Raw genomic sequence first — 21,648 nt, forward strand, 5'->3', positions numbered from 1 at the left:
CTTCGGGACGCAGTTGTGTGTGAATTCAAATAAGTCTTCATTTAAGCTGCTTAATCATCCCCCTGTGTCTGCAAGGACGGGGGAAATGTGGTTAAAAGAGGTCACTCCAGAAAGTAATTCATCCACAGACACCGTGAGGAACTATCTGAGGTTGAATTATAATTTAATGAGTAGCACATGGCAACCCACATGCCATGCCCCTCTTTTTTTAGAATATGTGAGATTCCAGTTTTGATTTGACCTATCAAAAGGAATCACTTACTCTTGATGTTGAGTTATCAATGAACTGGAGCCAACAGACTATTTGTCCCATTCCATTCAACTTGCTGTTCGTCGGTACAGAGACCATGGATAATGCATTTTGCATACCTACATATCTTCTTTTCATTGACATAAATTGAGATGCATTACTTTCATTCCATGATAATTGCAGACCATCTGTGCCCTCTAACAAAATCTTCAACCTCTTGATGGATATGCAGCAGAGTGACATAGAGAACAGAGCATACATAACCACTTGTCTTGTTCTTGCTAAGGCAACTCAAAGAATGACAGAAAATCCATTTGATCTCAGAAAGGGAGAGAGAAGCATATGCCAGGACTAGCCCTAATGGATAAGGTAGCAAACAGCGTTAAACCTCACTTTAAAATCTTTGAATTATTTAGTTTTATAAATGTATGTTTAAGTTAAATTTTGCATTTTATTCCGTGTGGATAGAAAGTATCGTATGGAACTTTTTCTTCTAGTTTAATCCTCATTCGATGTCCTCGGTCGAATGCTGGTGGCAGCATGTTCTGTACATGCAGGTGTTTTCTCCTCCAGTTTGTAATGAAGGTGATCTTATATTCAGATTCCAGAAGGTCTTTTTTCCCCCCTTATTCCCATCGAGAGAACCAGTCAAGAGCTGAGCATTATACCCACCATGTGTTGTTTGTTGTACCTGTTATCTCTCAAATGAGTCCAGAAAAGACAGCTAGTATTCCCGCATGGCTCTTCCCTTCAGACTTTTCTAATGGTGTAGGAAACAGCAGTGCCAGTAGAGAGAACCAGCTTTAGGGAGCCAGGAGAGAGTGCAGCTTCACTGCCTTCATGACAAATTCTGTTTGTATTTTTATAGACAAATGCTACTCAACTGGAAATTTTTCTCCTATGATTAGCCATAGGGTCTGTAGCAGTAAGCAAGATTTAATGATTTATCTGGGCACTGTATAGCTTTTAATTAATTCTGTATCGAATGGCTCACACCTCAGTGCATTGACCCGGTGTCAGAGGCATGTCATATCATGTTTTATTTCATCAGGTGTGACCAGCGGTGCTGTGGATTTCATACACTGTCCTTGTTTAGTTATAGGCATTCTCACTGGACACTGCACAGAGTGGCAAAGTTGAAACTGAGTTTTCCTGCATATGGAACCAAATGTTGCAAAACTGACCTGTTTTTCATGTGTGGATAACAAATAATGTAGGTATTTTGAAGATTTTGAATATTGCTACATATCAAAATTTACATTTTTATGAAGTTGTAGGTTTAATTTGACATTATTTGACATATTGTAGCTTACATTGATCGCTTCCTACAACTTAAGTGCTTCATACTTACAATAGCAACCATCTGGTGCAGCTGAGTATCCAATGTATTATGCATGCAGTAAAATAAAGGCTGGTCTTTTACATATAGATTTATTGCTATAGTGCAGTTCATTGAATTGTTACCATGACTACTGTTGCTGATTTTAGTCAGGCAGGACAGCTGATGTAGATGGTGACATTTGCAGGAGTACTTCACAGTTGTAGAGTGCATCATTACTGACAAGTCAGTGTCAATGTGCCATTTTGCAAAAATGTATTCACAGAAACAGGATTTTTTTCTAACTCAAGTAAGAAAAGTAGTTTGTTGTTGTGTAACTCAGACGCAAGGAAATGTACTCTCATATAAAAGTTTTAACACTTAAACATTATACTTAGTATAAAACAGTATATGTTAATTGAGATAACTGCATTGCAGTTATAGCAACAGGATACATTGGCAATAAAGAGTAACTGATAAAAATGGAATCGATACGACGGTTCCGTTTCCGGTTTCTCAGCAATTATAACACCTTACCCAGATATTTTCATTTTTATTGTATTGTATCATATTCAGTCGTACCAGATTGCTGCAACAAAATAATTTCCCTTCAGGGAAGAATAAAGTAATTATCTATCCATCCATCCATCCATTGATCCATCCATTGATCCATCCATTGATCCATCCATCCATCCATCCATCGTTCGATCGATCTATCATCTATCTATCTATCTATCTATCTATCTATCTATCTATCTATCTATCTATCCATCTATTATTTATCTATCCATCTATCATCTATCTATCTATCTATCTATCTATCTATCTGTCTTTCTATCTATCTATCTATCTATCTATATATATATATATATCTGCCTATCTATCTATCTATCTATCTATCTTACCATTAGGCAGACATCGCTGTTATCTCTCATGGTGGGGGTTGAGGTCCTGGCTAATGAAGTGGATTTGCCTTAATTACTTGTCTAGAATAACATCAGGATGCCTAAACCAGTGCATACATCTGTTAGAAAGAAAAATGAAAAACCCAAATTCCCAGACTGAATGGATATCTTTAGCCTTCTATTTTCAATGCCCTGTGAAAGTCTGGCTATTGTAGAGAAGTCCCCCTTCTCTGTCTCTCTTGATAACAAATGAATCTCCTTTTCTTGCCAATTCCGTTGTGCAAAGCAGGTCAATAGAAAACCATTTATTTCTTCTGTCCATTGGATAGTAGTGAATAATTGCTGCTGAATCACCACATCTGTGGAGGTCACGTTGCTCTGGGATTTGTCTCATAAACTATCTTGTGTTTCTCGTATTTCTGTTCATCTGCATAAAAATAACAGTGACTGCTGGCTGACTGTTGAAGGGTTATTGGTTGGACAAACATACAGTAGAGTCTAAAAGTTGGCCTTGACTGAATAAATTATGATGCAGCGCTTATCTAGTTCCCTTTCTGCAGAACATGTTCTACAATGCATTCAAATGCTGATGCTTAAATGTTGTAAGTAGGCAAGTTTACTGTAACAACATTGCTGTGTAGACGGTAAAGCTTCTGAAGGGCACTACATGTAAGAATTATCTTCAATACTGACAAATTATAAAACAGCAGTACCCTGGTTCTTTAATCCAAATAATAATATAGCTCCTAAGAAAATTTATACAAACTTCCAGCAGATACAGTATTACATTTTGGCTAAATCCAGGTAACTTGGAAAACATGGATTGGAGTGCAAACTTATACTGTATTTCTGACTGTTATTTTTAGCATAGCACTTTACTTTGATGGTAAAATAACCACAGAGGAGTCTACGACATGGATTAGGTTACAAGTAATACATCTTGCAGATACATCTAGTAAGTTTAATAATCTAGTTTGATTTAGAACTAATAGAAGTTATTTGATAAATGGCCAAATTATATTTTAACAACATTAACACATGCATTTCCCAAATACACAATTTGTAATAATTTGCAGGAAGTGAGTGGACAAATTTCAAGCAACACCAGTATATTGATAGCCCTAAGTCCACACAGCAGACTTGCAGTAAGTAATATTTTTTGTGAAGCTTATGGTAAAACAAGGCTCACTTATGTGATCAATTTTGAGGCTGTAGCAGGGGTCTCAAAATATATTGCAAGCAGGGTACAAAAAAAATAACATTTTGTCCAACAGCCAAATAACTAGTGAATGCTCAAATTTTACCAACCACTCGATAGGTTACCATTAAAAAAAGTGTTAGATAAATGAATCACATGTTGCCTAACGTATGCTTGATCGTCCTAGTGATGTGAAGTATTTGTTTATGGAGCAGTAAATGCATTCCAGAGCAGTGATGCATTTGTCCTTGTGATATATTTCTCTGCGTATGCTTCTGCTGTCCCTGTATTGAATTAGCATAACCTTATTAATGGCTTTAGGGATCAGGTACATTACTGAGCAGGAGGGAGGTCATCAACAACTGTGTGGCTTTACCGCACACCAGTCTATTGTTCATCAGGACTGTGGTGTGTGTCTCTCACAGTGGTTCAGCTAATTACCATTGCGGCATTGTGCAAGAGTGTACTCAGTGCGCTCATTTATCAGTGCGACGGATGCATGATAAAGCAACAGTCTTGTCAGTGGTTCTTCCTAAAAAACAGGTTCAAAACAGAGTGAAGGTGAAAATTAGTTTTCTATCCCTGCTGATGGCTAATGAAATGCAGAATTTAAATAGAAATGAGCTCAAATGATCTAAATGTGAGTAGAAAAGCTCATGCATGTTGAAACCTTGCAAGAAGAGAGATTAGCATGTGCTTAAAGATTAATTGCAACACACTTCATTTTTGTCTTTTTTCCCCTTGCTGTACCATTACCTCAGAGAACACAATTGGCTCTCTTTCCACTTTCCTGAAATGCCTCAAGCACTGAAGCTTAATGCTACTTTGTTCTCAGCACAGCCCGTTTTGCACCTCAACAATCTCTTATCAATCTGCCTTGATTGACACATGTTGATGATACAGCTGCTTCATGTTCCTGACCCCTTAAGAATCTGAAATGACACTGAGCTTCTCGACTACTGTGGCTAGGTATCGCTTTAATAAATGAGTTGATTATACAAAATAAGCCTTCTGTGTGTCTATATTTCACACTCCTCTGCTGTAAATTGGCAATTTAGTGTGGATATCTGTGAAATAAAGGAGGCTTGCTGCTATATAGCAAAGCAACTCTTTCACTCTGTGTAAAGCCAGGAGTTCATTGATTGATGAATGGCTCAACAGATGTGGAAACAAATGGATACAGAGTGCACAAAGACATTGGTCTTCTATCTTGTGAAGTACAGATTATCAAATAGTGCATATAGGAACACTGAGTACAATCTGTTCCTATAGACTTCATATCTAATAGTTTCAAATCATCTGATGACAAATCACATCAGAGCTTCTAAAACACCTTAAAAAATAAGAAAACAAAGAGTGAGTTTTGCTAAAAGCTGTGGAACATTACGTGACCACCGAAATCACTTCTAATAAGGTTGACCAGTGCAAATCTGATAATGACATGCGTAAGATAATGGCAGATTACTTGAATCAAAATGATTAATTAACACTTTGTAGAGTTGAGCCGTAGCAGTGGTAGGGCTGCACAATTGATCACTTTTTATCCAATATCACAGGGGAGCGATATTTGACAACATATTAAGTATTATAGTGCCACAGAGATGTCCTGGCCTACAAATCATATTCTAAAGACAAAAGTGTGGTTCAGCTCCTCGCACAAATCATACTATAATCATTTAAATGTGTTTTTCAATGAAAAGGAGATAATTGCACTATCATTTGAAATAATCACAATTAGATATTTTCATCATATTGTGCAGCCCTAGGCAATGGTAAAAGATTTTGAAAAGACAGAGTTAAATAGGCTGTTGTTTATATAAAAAAAAATAGACTATACGTGCATAAACATTCTTCCCTGGCTAAAAAACAACAACAACAACTAAACAATTGGTCAGTTTCAAGAAGAGGCAAGCTCGTTTGTTTTCACAGGAGCCACTGTCTGGTCTGAGTAAACTGTTGCCGGTCTCTCTGGGAGGCAGACAGCACTCTCTGATAGAGATACAAATTTAAGAGATACAGTATAATGAGCAGTGGAGGGACTTCTTTAAGAAGGACTTTCGAGCTCTTCAGTGAAATTAATCTTTAGTTGTTAATTTATGTACTACTGATAAAACTGTGGCTAAAATCCATCAGTCAGACTGTTGCAGTTCAGGGATTTTAAAATAGGCCATTCCTACCCAGTTATCACACACATGTTCACAGACCTTTTGGAATATGCATCCTCAATGGATATGCTGTAGCTCTGAAGCTCTGTTCTTTTAAAACCTCACTGATGTTTTTTTTATTTTTTGCTTCTTTTGCTTTCAGACGGAGCCTTTCAAAACCATTCTCGGCTTCGAACACCTCCTCTACCACTCTCTCACTCCCACTCACCCAATCATCAGCACCATGCGGCCTCCATTAACTCCTTGAACAGGGGCAACTATACACCGCGGAGTAACCCGAGTCCCGCTCCCACAGACAGCTCTGCTCCTCCTGAGGGTCCGGCCAGTGGTCAAGACTCCGGCAGCACACAGGACAACTGGCTACTCAACAGCAACATCCCCCTGGAAACAAGGTACTGTGTAACTTGTCTCCCTGATAATGTATAGAGATGTTGGCAAGCCTGAGCTTGAGCTGGTGCCATCAAACACAGGTTTTCATGCTCTCCGCTCCATATTAAATTACCACAGTGCTAACAAGGAACAAAGCAATAAAATGGAAAATATCCTGCTAGGGGCAAAGGCCTACTTTTGTGATGAACATGATTTTGTGGCAAACAAGAGAAAAGTGCTGCTCTTGTGCTGCTTCATCTAATGTTGGCAATCCTAACATTGGAAGCTATTGATCTTAAACAGCAATGTAATTATGATCACGTTGGATATGAAACAGTTCTTGCAAAATTACATTCAGGCTCCCGTGAGCAGGCTTCATAGCTCCTCCACTTCAGCCCAGTGTTTTATTTATTTCATATTAATCAGTGCTCAGTCCTCCAGCACATCACACAATAGGAGGCCCTTGTGTGAAGTAGATCTATCAAGTGTTATTGTAACAAAGAGAATATCTGTTGTATTTCTTTGGCTGGTCTTATTGCAAGACGGTATGAAATAAAGCAAGGCATATAATCTCAACCCTCTTAATGATCACATTACTCTACTAACTCCCCAAACAAAACGTAACTTTCTCTGTGTGATCAGGTCTACCGCTGAGTAAATGTAAATAAAAAGCCAATATGTAGCTATGGTTTTTAAGGAAGTTATTTTAGTTTTTTTTCTCTTTATTTGGACAATTTGATTCTTAGGATCTATTCGGAGCAATCCAATGAAAAACTTAGACCACACTGTTGTCTTTAGTGTATATTGTAAACAGGTCGCCATAAATGAAACTGTTGTTGACAGGACAATAGCTGACAGATAACTTGGCATGGCCAAACACCAGGCATGAATAGAATGACTGTCTCTTCCTTCAGTTTTTGTGAGATGGTTCAGTCAACAGGAAAATGAGGATCAATTTTAGCTGGTAGAAGGACAGTTAGTGGTATAATGAATGATTACATGTCATCCAACTCAAAAGTTAATCCTGCACAGGTATTCCCTGTGGAGCAGAAAACAGATGGTGAGGAGAGTAAATCTCCAACAGGCAAGAGCGCTGCTAAAATGACATATGTAGTTCTTATGCCCTAACGCCTTGGAAAGAAACAAAGATCAACTACTAAAGTTTCAATAATGTAATTGAAACCATTAGAAAAATTCTCAAAGGCAAATAAATATTTAATATCAACTTTACTTTTGTGAAATTGAATGGCCCTGACATATTCTGTACTGGTAGGTCTTATCCTGCTCTGCCACTGGAGAGATGCCAGCAGTTGGATGGCCCTATCCAGCATTTTCTTAAGAATGTCTGCCAAACATCTCACTCTTTACTGAAAGTTGCATTCTTTCCCATAAAACAAGCTTGAGAGACCATGAAGAGACTGCACTACTGGCCTCAAAGGGGAAGGGATCAGAAAGAAGGCTTTTCTCTTGTACCACTGAATGTGTTCAGCCTGCCCGTTGCATGTGGACACTTTATTTCTCCATTGCATTGCTGCAGTATTTCCTTATGGAACAGACATAGGAGGGAGTGCATTATGGGAGAAATGAGGCATGAGCCTCTAGAAACTTTAGAATTAAGTGAAAATGTGTTTTTAGATTGCTGCAACCATCAAATGCAAAACAACTGTACTTAAGGATATCATCCACTCTGAAACTTAGTGACAAGTTTATTTGTAAATTAAAATGAAGCTAAGATATTAAAAAGTGTTTTGTCTGAAATAAGTGTTAGAAACCATAAGGTTCTCATTTGTAAGTGATGCATTGTTTTCTTCCAATCACAACCTTAAAGGAGCCAGAATACTCTAATGTTTATCAGAGGAGAGCAAGACGCTTGCAGAGAAGGGCAGGGCTCGTACAAAACCAGGTATGGCAGTGCCTAAACGAGGGCAACGAGAGAGCTAGATGTCATTTGTCTCTCACATTTGTAGAAGTAGTTCCATAAGGGCCTTGGTTTCTTTTGTCCCACGCTGTCTGTCTTGATCTCCATTTGTCAGTTGTTGTTGATGTTGCCTGGTGATCACATACTGTATTGGCATTTCTGTGTTTCTTGCACGCGCATCTCACACTAGCTTCATATCCATCTTTCCACCTGTATGTAGAAACATAGCAAAGCAGACATTCCTAGAGACTTTACAGGACAACCTCATTGAGATGGACATTCTGGCATCAGCACGCCACGATGCCTCGTACAACGACGGGTATGTTGCATGTTTGCTATCTGCCTCACACTACTGCTTTGCCATGAACATACTTGTGATGCCTGCGCTATTTTTCCATAAACAGTCCTCCGTTTGAAATGCTGTCAGTCATCAGTGTACATCTCCTGCAGTGCTAGAATCCTTGCTGTATTTGTCCCTTCCCTGTTTAATACAACTAACAATTTGCATTAAGTCACATTGTTGGGTTGTATTGCTTTTGATTAATGTTGAGCATGACCACTTTATGAAACACAGTTGCCCATGTTATCGCCTATTGTGAGAATAGGGTGTGTCAGAGATTTGTCCTGATATGTATAAATAAAATATGGTCTCTGACTTTCAACATCATGCAATGTAATGTGACATTCAATCATGCTCATGTCACTGTCACTCAGGAGCTCCTTGTAAACTTGTCAATAAAATGGCCCTGACAACAGTACCACTGCCACTGACTCTCTGATGGGCTGATCATACGGCTCTTGGACATGCAGCTCTACAGTACAAATGTTTTCTGAGATAGCCAGCCATCCTCCTCAAGTTCAAATGAACTCATGCTGCAACCTTAGAGAATGTATATTTCCTATGGACAGCCTTGACACATTGTTATTGAGATTTATTCTTCACCACCCTGGCATGAATACATAAACAAGAGCCAGCTGCGTTCACTAGTCCTTTAAATTAGATTTAATATTGATTCACAGTTTCAACTGAGCAAAAGCCAGTATGCTTTAGAAATCTCACTGATCTAGCAGAAGTGTGACTATGGTAACAGTATTGAATTTACTTGGAAACACAATTATTTTCCAGTGGAAGGGACTGCACTTGGATAAACAGTAACCTACAGTATTATGATGATACACCTCCCTGAGAAATGAGCATTTTCTGTTATGACTGACAAAATAATTTGGTTTTTTTTCTCCAGGCACTTCCTGTTCAAACCAGGTGGAACATCACCAATGTATTGCACAACATCACCAGGATACCCTTTGACCTCCAGCACGGTGTACTCTCCTCCCCCACGCCCTCTGCCTCGAAACACTTTCTCTCGACCTGCCTTCAGCTTAAAGAAACCCTATAAACACTGCAACTGGAAATGTGCTGCTCTCAGTGCCATCCTCATCTCAGTGACACTGCTGTTCCTGTTGGCCTACTTCATTGGTGAGTCACCTCTGCTGCTTCTACACACCAGGGTGAGCACCTCTGCCTATTCGCCCACAGCCCCACCCCTCACTTAACTGCAGACACAGGATGAGTCCATCCTATATTGTGTTCCCTCTATCATCTGTTTTAATAGTGTTGAATCTTCCCCCTGCACCATATATGAGAATAGTTATATAGGGACTCATAGATTGACTCCTCGCCCACACACCTCATTCGAAATAACATTATCATTCATAGATTGGGTTGACTGAATCTGCAGAGATGGAATGGCAATCCAGTTTCTTGCTCTTGTGAATAGGTCAGATAGGGAATGAATTAAAAAAGACATCAGCTATCACACAAGAGAGGACTTTCACATTTAGCATATTCGTCTTATTTGATTTAAGACTCCCTGACCAGCATACCCAGGTCCCAGCTGCATAAGGACTATCAGCTGTGATATGTGAGTTATGCTATTAGATCAGTTCTGCTCTTTTTGACTGCTGTAGTTCTCGAAGGGAATGATAATCATATGTGATGATACAGTCTCTTATTTAGCTGTTTAATTTACTGTATATATATATATATATATATATATATATATATATATATATATATATATATATATATATATATATTAGGGGTGGAACGGTTCACAAAATCCACTGTTCGGTTCATATCACTGTTTTGGGGTCACGGTTTTTTGGTTCTTTTAGATTCTAAAAATACCATGTATCAGATCTGTAGCCTAATAATTAGATAATTTTTTAATCAGATATTTTTAAGGACACGTCATGCAAACATGCAAAAAACTGAAATTATTAGGCAGCTTGCTTAGGGATTACTGTAACAGTCTTAAATGAAAGTGGAGTGAGATTTTGAAACAGTAGGAGAGACATTGCTACATTAACGCGTTTATATATTTATTTGGCAAAAAGGTAAACAATTGTTTGCCTTCTAGGTAAGAATATAAACATTTATGCATTATCAAATCTTAGAAAAAATGAAGAAAATAGGTTTTCTTTCACTAAAATACACACAAACAGCAATCACTGAACTGACTGAAATAGGCTACATCAGGGTTATTCAATTAATTTGGAATAGGGGCCGGTTGATGAAAATGATCCAAAATGAGGGGCTGTAAAAATATGAGCATCATATTAATGGATATTGTAAATAATCCAATATAGTGCATATATTGTCTTTATTTTATCAATATAAATAATAGTCATAATCTCAAAGTGGAACAAGCTTGTCAAAAAACAATCCTTGAACGAACAATGAATGAACAAACCTGTGAACCAGAGGGTTTCACTTAATTATTGGACTAAAGTAAAGTTTGTGGCTCTTCTCTTTTACTTAAGTATTTTATTTACATGCTACTTTATTCTTCTACTCCACTATAAATCAGTGGAAATATTCTACTTTTTACTCTACCAGGCTGACAAGCACATATGAAACATTAGTGTATTCATCAAAAACTGGACTGAAAAAAATGAACGTAACATAAATGCAGAGTAGCATGATTGTTATCAACTTCTCCTCTTCACACTCAGATATGGCTGCAGAGTAAACACAGGCTTCACACAGACAGAGAGAGAAAAAACTTCTCTGTCCATTCTCTGGTGAACTGACGGTTTTCTGTGTCAACCTTTCTTTTTTCAGAGTAGAAAGAGACGTTGATGTGGTGATTTAAAGACGGATTTAACCAGACAGAAACAAACAAACAGTGTGGAGCTTAGCGAGCTGTTGCCAAGAGGATTCAAAAAACCCACGAAGAAGAGCGTGGCGGGAGCGTGCGCAGCGGGAACGTGCTTAGCGGGAACGTGCGTAGCGGGAAACGTGCGTAGCATTGTGGCAGACACTACTGTACCTGGCCTTACTTCCTGTGGTAAAGAATTCCAGAGTGTAGGACCATAATGATTAAGCGACCATTCCCGATTTAGGGCGCACTCACACTTTGCGTCCGTACTGTGCCCAAGCATGGTTCACGGCTAAAGTCTTGTTCGTTTTACCATTATACAACTGTACCGTGCCCAGTGACGGCACACTTGCCAGCCGCAGCCCGGTTGAGAGAGGTGGGCGCTAGTAAAGCGCGGATGTACATGTATGAGCACAAGCATGCACACGTGTACCAGCACGTGCATTGACAGCAGTCCTGAGATGACTTTTATACAACTATTCCCCGCGACGGTTTGCAGTGGTCTGGAGGTGAAGTGTTTATTGCAGATTTGGTATGATGAAAATCTTCAAAAACCATTGGACAACAAAAAGACGTATAAGCAAGAAGCAGTTGAGCCGAGCCTCGGCTCATTTCAAGTAATGTGAGTGCAAGCTGGCCTGGGTCGCAGGGGAAGAGGGAGGGGGGACAATCAGGAGTTGATACATACTGCTGGTAAATCTATGGTTTCCATAAATGTACATCTGATTGGCTTTGAATACTTGTTTAATGTATAAATGGTTAAACTGTGGAATTCATTCTCACACAAAAATGTATATATATATATATTTTTTTTTTTTTTTCATTATTATTATTATTTTAATAAATGATGGTGAGAAAATTGTAGTTCATATGCATGGAGTCAATGAAAGAACAGCCAGATCCTTCTGCATGGCCTTCATCAGTGAGATAAATTAATTCTTCATTGAGGACATTTGTTATAGATATGCATTACGCTGTAACAATCACAAAAGCAATCGTTTCTGCTTCTCCTTGAGGCTAAATGAACTAAAATCTGATTATTCATTTTTGGTCACCAGACTCATTTAAACAGTCTAATTTGGAATTCAAAAACAGTGCTAGATTGAAAAAATAATCATCTGATTGCTGCACATGGTGATTATCTAGGTATCCAGCAATTTTAAATCAACGCTGGTGGGTGTGAGAAAGTTCTGGTTAAGCTTGTTTTTGGTACCAGAAGTGTGGTTTGGCTGTCGAAGTAGAGATACAGTATTTATGTCTACAGTTTACTGCTTTGACTTGGCCAAAAGCCAGAGAGCCCCATCAGCCTGACCGTGCTTAATCAGTCTGTGTAATTACAGCCTGCAAAACTCAGACCATCTCCAGATGCACCACAAGTTAACATGTTGGAGACCAAACCTCACCCTAAGATCAGAATTTCCAATCAAGAACGAGGGCCATATTTAATTAAAGGCTGATGAGAAAATACATTTAATTTCAATTGCAATTCATTATTGAGGCCTTTAATTGGGAACACTGGGTGAGATGTCTAATGAACCCAATTATGCCTCATGACAGATGTTTTGACTTGCAGCATGGTTTTATTTTGTCACTGCCTTGTAAATCGGCACATTTTGAAGTGGGAAAAGGTTGAGGGTTTAACATGGCACTATTTCTCTGTGGTTGCTCACTCAATAGCACATTTGGTATATGCTCCTCATTTTAAGGTCATCAGTATCCTCTTGTGTTCACTTGTATACACCCTGGGTATCTAGCCAAGGACAAAATAAGGAGATAATATTTTTCACCAAATAATCGTCCAACCCAGAAAAGCTTCTCTGCAACCCAGATTTTACCTGTTTGTCTTTCATTACTTTAGAATATTAGTTTGATCAGGCTTTTCATTATCCCAGTGTTTTATTTATATTTACAATATCCTGATTCATCAATACGGATGTGACTCTAAATGCAAAAAAGGACTCAGTGAGCTGATTTGTGATCTCAAAGAAAACACTCAACTAGTTTTATTATGAATATTATATCAATCTTAAATATTAACTATATCTATATAAGACCAAACATAATTTGTAAAAAGTTATCTATCTTTGTCTACAATATTAATGTTTGTGTTACTGGCAAACATCAGCTGAAACAATAAATAGTCCGACTCCATTGCTACTAACTAGTGACAATTAGCAAGTGTGTTAACCTCATATAGCTGCATGTAACTGCACTGTATATTGTTGCAAGCATATCAAGCATGAATGTGTTTTGATTGTCTGTTTGCATTTATTCATGGACATCACATTGGTAATTATTGCACCATGCTCAAGAAAGTATTTGAGTGTTGACATGCAATTTTGATTCACTGATGTCAAAGCCAGGCCTGACCTTAACCTTTTGTGGCAGATGAAAGGGATTTCTGTACTTTTTATCTGGTCAGAGCAGAGAAAATATGGATCTGGATTGGCTGCAATAGACAGAGAGTTGTTGGACTTTGCTCCACATATTGATAATTTCTACAGTTATTACAGGCATGGTGATAGGGATGAAACACAATGGAGAATTCATGTAAAATGCTCTGCAGCCTTGGTCTTGTGCTACACTCAACTCATTCTCAAGATGTACAGGCAAATCTAACACATTGAAAAAGGTTATGCTATTGCATACTCACCTATATGCCTTCAAATTTTATTTTATTTTTTAATCAGCCATTCCTCACTGCAGGGATATCACAAGAAATTGATGCATCATAAGTGTGAAAATCTTGTTTGAGAATATACTGAAAATGAAATGATCAGCTAAAGCTTTAACTAAACAAAAGCATACCCTCCAGTCAGATATACAAGATGTTTCATTATTGTTTTTAGTGCTTTATTTTAAGAGAATGGTTATTAGGACTGCTTTGTCTTAGAGCTACTGTAGAAACCTCTTGATTTTCTGCAAGTACGGTATATACAGTGTAAACAAAATATATAATTAATAAAAGGGAATGCATTATCTCACTCCCAGTCATCACAGTCAGTCTGTGTTGTGTTCACTTTTGTTTTGAAATATATACAGCATGTCAGTGTTAGAATGATGTGGTGCTATATAGACATTTGGCTGTAAGTTATTTGCCTCAACTTTTACCAGGAAATGTGAAATTGTGTGCAAATTAGAATTATGTATAAAATAGTGAGAAGGCAGTAATTTACACCGTGGACTGCCAGTGTAAGTAAGGTGTAAATGCAGTTTGGTGACAAATGAGCTGCTGATGGCTGACATATTTAACAGCTATTTAAAATAGATTAATTAGCCATATGGTTAACACATTAAACAGTCCAATGTGTAAACAAGGCTGTATTCTACGCTGGCTTTTTTTTTTAATAACTCAAGATACCGAAGATTGCCTTTTTTATGCTCACAGTATTTAATGATTTTTATCAGTACGATGAAAATAAGGACTCATCATACAGTAGCTTCCCTTGAAGTGTGCACTAGTTGGAATGTGCTCTTCAGATCTGAGGATAGAAGCACAGGAATGCTGGCAGATGACCCACAGCAATAGTGCTGAAATCCTCAGATTGGCTGAGAAGTCTTCTACTACAGTACCTCTGTTCCCTAATTGGCACATGGTGTGACCCAACTTCCTGCCAAGAGATAAGCGAAAGGAGGGCACGACATGAGCTCAGGACAAAATGGGCGATGCTACGAAGTGCAGAGCTCTTGACAGGTCAGTGGCATTGCTGGAACACAGACACAGCTTGTCTCTGCCAGTGGCCATCTCATTAGAAGTACCTTGTTATTCCTACAACGTGTCTTCATTTTGCAGCCAATTGCAGCAGCCATGAGAGTGGCATTGCATGATCTTTGAAAAGTTTAAAGACCAAGCAAAACAAAATCAGGAGGCTCTTCACTGGCTATTGTCCAATTCTCTGCATATCATAGATAGCAAGAAGGCGTTGAAGTAAATCTTGGGATTTAGGATGGGAGGGGGAGGCATCTTCAACCATTTTCTATTAGAGGCCTCAGGGATGGATGGGATGAAGAATGGGGCTCACAAAGACGTGATTACTAGGACACTTGGAATGACACCGTGCTTGGCGACTTTGCGTTGGTTCTGCCAGCAACATACACTGACTCTCTTTCCATTTCGCCAGTCAATGCAGAGCTACAAATCAAAAGGAATGTCTTTCTCGAGCTTACAAAATGACAAACAAAGCCATCTGTCTCTTCACTGGTTGTTCTCCGCTGATACAGTCACTTCCACAGGCACTGGACAGACACAGAACAGATGTTGGTATTTCAGTTGAACTTTCGTCATCATGGGGACTTGGGGTTGTGTTTTGCCAAATAACCGCACTGCTACTACCTATAGTTCTTCATAAATCCATCTCAATATTTCATTAATAATGTAATACTGTTCATCTTGTGTGCATCATGAAAATATTAGGTATTCTTTGAGTGTGTCATTCACATCCAGTTTTATACAAAAATTAGATGAATCTAGATCTAAATGGAGGGACCAGGCAGAATGGTGCTCTCTACTACATCTGTGTTCGATGGAGTTTCCTCTGGGAATGACGCAACGTACATCCATTCATTAGACACTATTGTTTGATTTGACCTGTCACTTGTCACGTTCATATGGTGGTTTCAGTCAATTTGAATTTAATAGCTGAGCCTGAACTAGTAAACCACCTCTTATGCATGGGGGATCACTTGTGGTTTTGAAGTTGAGAGATTTACAGTAATATAATATCCATTGCTTAATGTAGCCACACAGGGTCTTCAGTTTGGTATATGACTTTTAATAGAGTACTTTCTTAGACTCAGATGAAGACAAAGTACTGCAGTACTGTTGATTATGTTACTACTATTATTAAAGACTGCAAATCCATCAGTGTGATCCAGTCCTTTTTTCAACTGAAGTGTGCGGTCCTTGCTCTGAGATTAACCTGATTTTGCTGCACCCCATTACACCTACACATTTTCAAATGTTGCCATGAAGAATTTGCTTAAGAGTTGTGTGCAACATTAACCTGACTCGGCCAGATGGATTGATTTGCATGATTCGCATTTGCTCAGCATATCTATCTGGGAACTCTCGTTTGGAGATCTTTTGGGAAGGGGCGAAAATACTCGTTGCTTATTGGATAAACTATCTGTTAAAGACGGGCCACATCAACCAATCAGATCAACAAAGCGTCGAGGCAAAGCTAAAAAAAAAAAACATGTCAGTGAAGGATATTTGTAATTTTTTTTCTCTTCTTTCAGAGAAGGAATACTCTCTACTCTGCTCAATAGCTGCGCTCATCTCATCCTTGGAAGCCGCCATGTTGTTTACACTGAACAGTTGCTTCTCGTTGTCACACACTTATACCCGCCTCAAAACCAACGCTGATTGGACGCTTGGCAAACGGCTCCTAATTTTTTTGGATGCACGTTACCAGACTGATCTGCTGAAATACAATTGAGCTCACAAGATCAAGATGGTCTCACGGGGCTAGTGCAACATACCCCAGTAATAAAAACAATAATAATATCATACTTGAGATGTTAAAAGTAAAAAAAAAAAAAAATAGTTAGTAGTTAACTGGCATTTCCTATGTATTGCCAGTCTAGCTATTAATGAATTAAAAATATGAAAATATAAAAATGAGACTGCAGGAAGTGGAATAGGTCCGGAGGTAGGTGAAATAAGATAGCATGCTTACAAGTGTTTATGTATATGATTGTTTAATTTCTTGCCCAGCCCTCAAGGGTTTACCAAAGACCAACATTTAATTTCATTACAAAGTGTAATGTAAAGAAATATGTTCTCACCAGGTTCTCTAACCTTATGGAATGACTAAACCAAATCAAAGATTCTGTTAAACAAAAACACTACATGTGAATAAGTGAACAAAATTAGGTCAAATAGACTATTTGGCTTATTTTTGTTCACTTATTAGCACACTTAACCTAAATAAACCAAATGCAAATCATCATCAGAAAGAAAAAAACTATGATATGAACCAAAGAAAATTAACTTAAATAACCGTATGATCAAACTCTCAATTTATGTATAAACCCTCAGTTATTATAAGTTCATCATAATTTATGCTTCAGTGGTATAATGATGAGATGAAGATCCTTTTTTTTCTATGTATCCAACAGCCTTTTTATGTGTTGTCTGAGCAGGCACTGACAGGCGTACAGACGACATGATTTATGTTATGCTCTTATAAAAGAAAAAAAATGAAAACACATTTGAAGAAAACAACATTGAGAGGACTGGAGAGGTCTTACTCCCGGCTTCGGTCCGAAACTGTCAGATAATTTCACTCTTTATAATTGGATTGCATGGTTATTTACTTGAGGAGCTTAAGAGAACCAACAAACCAATAAAATAGCTATATTGAGTTTCTGGGCCTTTTCTGCTGACTGTTTACTTCCAAGGTGGCTTTTGCCTTGCTAAGCTCGTCTTGTCCATTTTCTTATTGGTGATCTGTCATGGTCAGCCCCTCCTCCTCTGTCCTGCAGTCTACTGCCATTGTTCCAAAGGACATTTCTTTTGTCGACCTTGTAAAATATCAGCTTGCCTCATCCAGTGTGTTCACATTGAAACACCCTGAGTCTCCCTGCTGATGTGTTTTTCCTTTTGTCCCCTAGTTTTGCAAGGGAATGGAAAGGTAATGGGGTTGGAAAAATGACGGGGCACTGGGGAAGGTCCATGCCAGTATTGGTATGGTGGGACAGATGTTGTCCCGGGAGGTCAGGATAGCATTCATCTTCTGATTGCACTGCTCAGCACTTTTGAAAAAATGCCATTAAACATTAAACCACGTATTGTTCTTTGTTCTTTGGACTTTACGTCTCTATCCCACAACCGTCACCTTTGGATATCACCTCCCCCCTCCAAAAATAGTTCCTATTTTAAAAATAGTTCCTATTTTTGGGGTTACATTGTATCTTATTTAGAATGGAATGCATTAGAAGCTGTTTTTACATCAACTCTATCAACTCTGAGGTTGTCTTATGTTTAATATTCCAGCCATGCACCTTTTTGGATTAAACTGGCACCTGCAACCCATGCAGAGACAGATGTATCAGCTGTCAGAGGACAATACAAGTGGCCTACCTTTTCCTACTGACCTGAGCTTGCCACCATTAGGCAACACAGGCTTGGAAATACCTGACCGCAAGGGAAAAGATGAGAGTAAGTGCATTTTTATTTTAATGTTTTCATTAAATACACATCATTTGTTTTTGTGTGTTTTTTAACTAATACTTAAGTAAGCCAACCTTACTGCATCAGATGTTTTATCCAGGATGATTTGCATGACCCTCAATTTCCTTTAGTTCACTGTCGCACTGACATCAGAAAAGAACAACATTGTACAAGAGGAAAAAAGTTTTTCAAATCTTCAAGTTTACAGATGACATTTTGGAGCTCAAGCAAGTTTGTTATTATTTTGTCATCCAGTTTCACATTGTGTTAACTTGTCTCCATGGTATGCGAAGAGATCTGCATTGTAATCCTATGAAAGTTGTTGTAAGTGGGAAAGTGTTATTTGTTCCTGGAGGGAGAAAATGGGGCAGCTTAAGGGACTGAGTATCCAGGGGCTGGAGGGGGATTAGCCACTCTGTCCTCTTCAGAACGGATGTGATCCTTTCATCTCTTAGTCTGGGCTGCCTTTTCTGGCAGCCAAAGAAAGCATGTGCTCACCCCTCGGTACCAACTGCTCAACTCGAGGAAAGTTTGCTCTGTTCCATTCTCGAACAAATGGGCACAGATTTACCCATGTGATTTGCCACTGGCAGACTACAATAGGTAGAAGATGGGGTCATTACCATATAGATGAATCCAGGAGTTGTCTTTTTCATTTACCAGACAGCAGAAAGTGTGTTTAGCTAACAACAGGCATGAGGACGGCTGAGCTTAGACCCTGCATGGCAGCCGTTGTTGATAGGAAATCAATAGCCACAGTTTTCTAAATAAGTCTCATTCTGCAGGGCTGTCACCAGAAACAATGATGAGCTATCTAATGTTTTATCAAGGTGATGCAGATGAGTACTGTGTTGAAATTCAGGCTACTTTTTGAATCTTTTCTTTCCATCAAAGCATTATGTTGTAGTTAAGCTTGCAGAACGACAACCATTTATTTAACTGTCAGGCCCATTATCACTGTTCTCAGCTTATGATTTATTTAAACAGTCTGATGAGTACACCATTAATATGCTGCATAAATATAAACACACCTCAACACGTGGAAAAAGAGCCTGTGTTTTGTAGCATTATGTAAAGCCCAGATCTGGGAGAAAGGGATTGTGTCCTGTCTACTTTGATAAAACCACCAATTGCCACTGATGGACTTTTGAGAACACTGCCATCTGCCGTAGCACGTGTAACCTAAAGCGGTGTCTGCCACCAAGTCCTGTGGGTGGTTTGTATGGACGTCTGCTTTAGTAGACATCAGCGCTGAATTAGCTCATCTACATGGGCAAACAGATGTTGCCATTTCCACTGAGTCCAATATAAGGTGTATTATGGAACATATGGACAATCTTTGGCTGTGGATGTGCTAGTACCTGAGCGGGTACTAGTATTACTAAAATTACAATTTTCACTTTATTACTTTTACTTGAATTACAACTGCATTTTATCACAGTATTGAAGCAGTTGTGTTTTTTAAGTATTTGTTATACCATTTGCAATCCATATATTCAACCTTGATTCTTGATGAACAAGATTTATGAAATGTATACAGATCATAAAAATCAACAGACTTAACATGTTTGAGCCAGCAGCTTCAACAACATGTCCAAAATTTGATCCAAAGTCTAATGACTAGCTGTTAATGCTTTGAAATAATCAATGCTACCAGGTATAAGCCCATATTTATTTTCCATTTCAGAAGAATCAACACAAAACACTTCAGGATAGAACTAGAATTGCGTTAGAGCACCAGACTGATGTCCAATTAGATTATTCTAAGTTCTGTGCTCTCTCCCACTGAAATTGGGACTGGAATTGCTGGCAATGGTCAGAGGGGTCATCCATAATATTTTTTTTTCCTCTGGCTGTCAGGGATGTGATTGAATATCTGTGATATGGCCAGACTATCATGCCTCAGCAGACTGACTCCCTCTGCCCTGCAAATACTGGATTAATGGCGTGATCTCTTTGACCGATTTACTTTGTGTCCAATGCAGGCAAATTGGACAGCTTGTTCCCAGATGACAGCTATATAGATATGGGGGAGATTGACGTGGGGCGCAAGGTCGCGCAGCAGATTCCTCCTGGCATCTTCTGGAGGTCCCAGGTTTTCATAGATCATCCCATGTACCTGAAGTTTAATGTGTCCCTGAGCAAAGATGCCTTAGTGGGAATCTATGGAAGGAGAGGCCTACCTCCGTCACACACACAGGTGGGAAATATTTGAACGTCACTGACACTCATTCATTTGTTACTACAGGTATTTTATTGTGCTTATCAGTTATGTGAAAGGAGAGTTTTTAAATCTTGTTAGTTATATATCAGTGTTTTCTGTAACAGTATCATCATGATGTCTTGTTTGCAAAAGACAAATAGTAAATTGTAAATGTGAGTCTGCATAGTATAAGGATTCAGCGGATTCTTCCTCTACCATAGAATATAAATTGGGCTATTGTTTAAAAAAATGTATCTAACCATGTAGGAGCGTTTCATGAATACAAACCAATTCATAAATCTCTCTATTGTATTATGAATCATTCTCTTTTCTGCAGAAAGGATTTATGGCAAATTTCTTTCAGGTTCAATATCGTCAATGAATCACACAAAGATACAGAGCTTAGAACCCAAGAAAGGAAGATTTTTCTTTACACTAATTCCCTATCTATGTGCAGCACAGAATCAGATATATCATGCTATTAATCATATGTGACTGCTTGGTTCACAGAGTTTAGATTTCTGCTCTAAATGTAACTGTAGATCAACAAATTGCTCATACCATGATTTTTGTTTGCATTAATGTCAAATGTGATTTATTTTGCAGTCAAAATCTCATGTTTTTTCTTTTTTTACTTCAAAGAAAATAACCTAGTGGAGTTTTCATGTTATGTTTGATTACACATAGAGTGGCAGATGAGTCAAGATTCCCTTCCTTATGCAGATGAAAATGAAATGCCGTCTCATTGGTATTCATTGAATCACTACTGATAAGAAGCAAATCGTTGCAGATGTTACTCGGTAACATTTTTTTTTCTCGCCCACATTCCCTTTTCTCACTTTAATAGTTTTAAACAAGGTTTTCATAAAATATATGTGGATCAAGAAATTATCCCAGACCATCCAAGACTTACCCAAGCTTGTCTGGAATGATGAGTTATTCATGCAGACCAAATGATGCTCTGCTATAAAGAGGGTCTGAAAGCAC

General features: G+C 38.4%; 1 protein-coding gene across 2 annotated transcripts in view; it reads left to right on the top strand.

Annotated features, from left to right (window-relative positions):
• tenm4 (teneurin transmembrane protein 4) overlaps nt 1-21,648 on the top strand; it is a gene marked incomplete at its 5' end in the record, with an annotated part of 123,777 nt that overhangs the window by 33,813 nt on the left and 68,316 nt on the right. For both annotated transcript variants that reach the window (XM_083914595.1, XM_083914596.1), the window contains 5 exons: nt 5,979-6,228; nt 8,344-8,442; nt 9,365-9,600; nt 18,282-18,446; nt 20,444-20,658. In XM_083914595.1, the coding sequence (XP_083770721.1) occupies nt 5,979-6,228; nt 8,344-8,442; nt 9,365-9,600; nt 18,282-18,446; nt 20,444-20,658 (965 nt within the window). The remainder of the gene's footprint in view (nt 1-5,978; nt 6,229-8,343; nt 8,443-9,364; nt 9,601-18,281; nt 18,447-20,443; nt 20,659-21,648) is intronic.

The sequence above is a fragment of the Echiichthys vipera genome, assembly GCF_963691815.1.
Source record: "Echiichthys vipera genome assembly, chromosome: 5".
Classification (NCBI taxonomy): Eukaryota; Metazoa; Chordata; class Actinopteri; order Perciformes; family Trachinidae; genus Echiichthys; species Echiichthys vipera.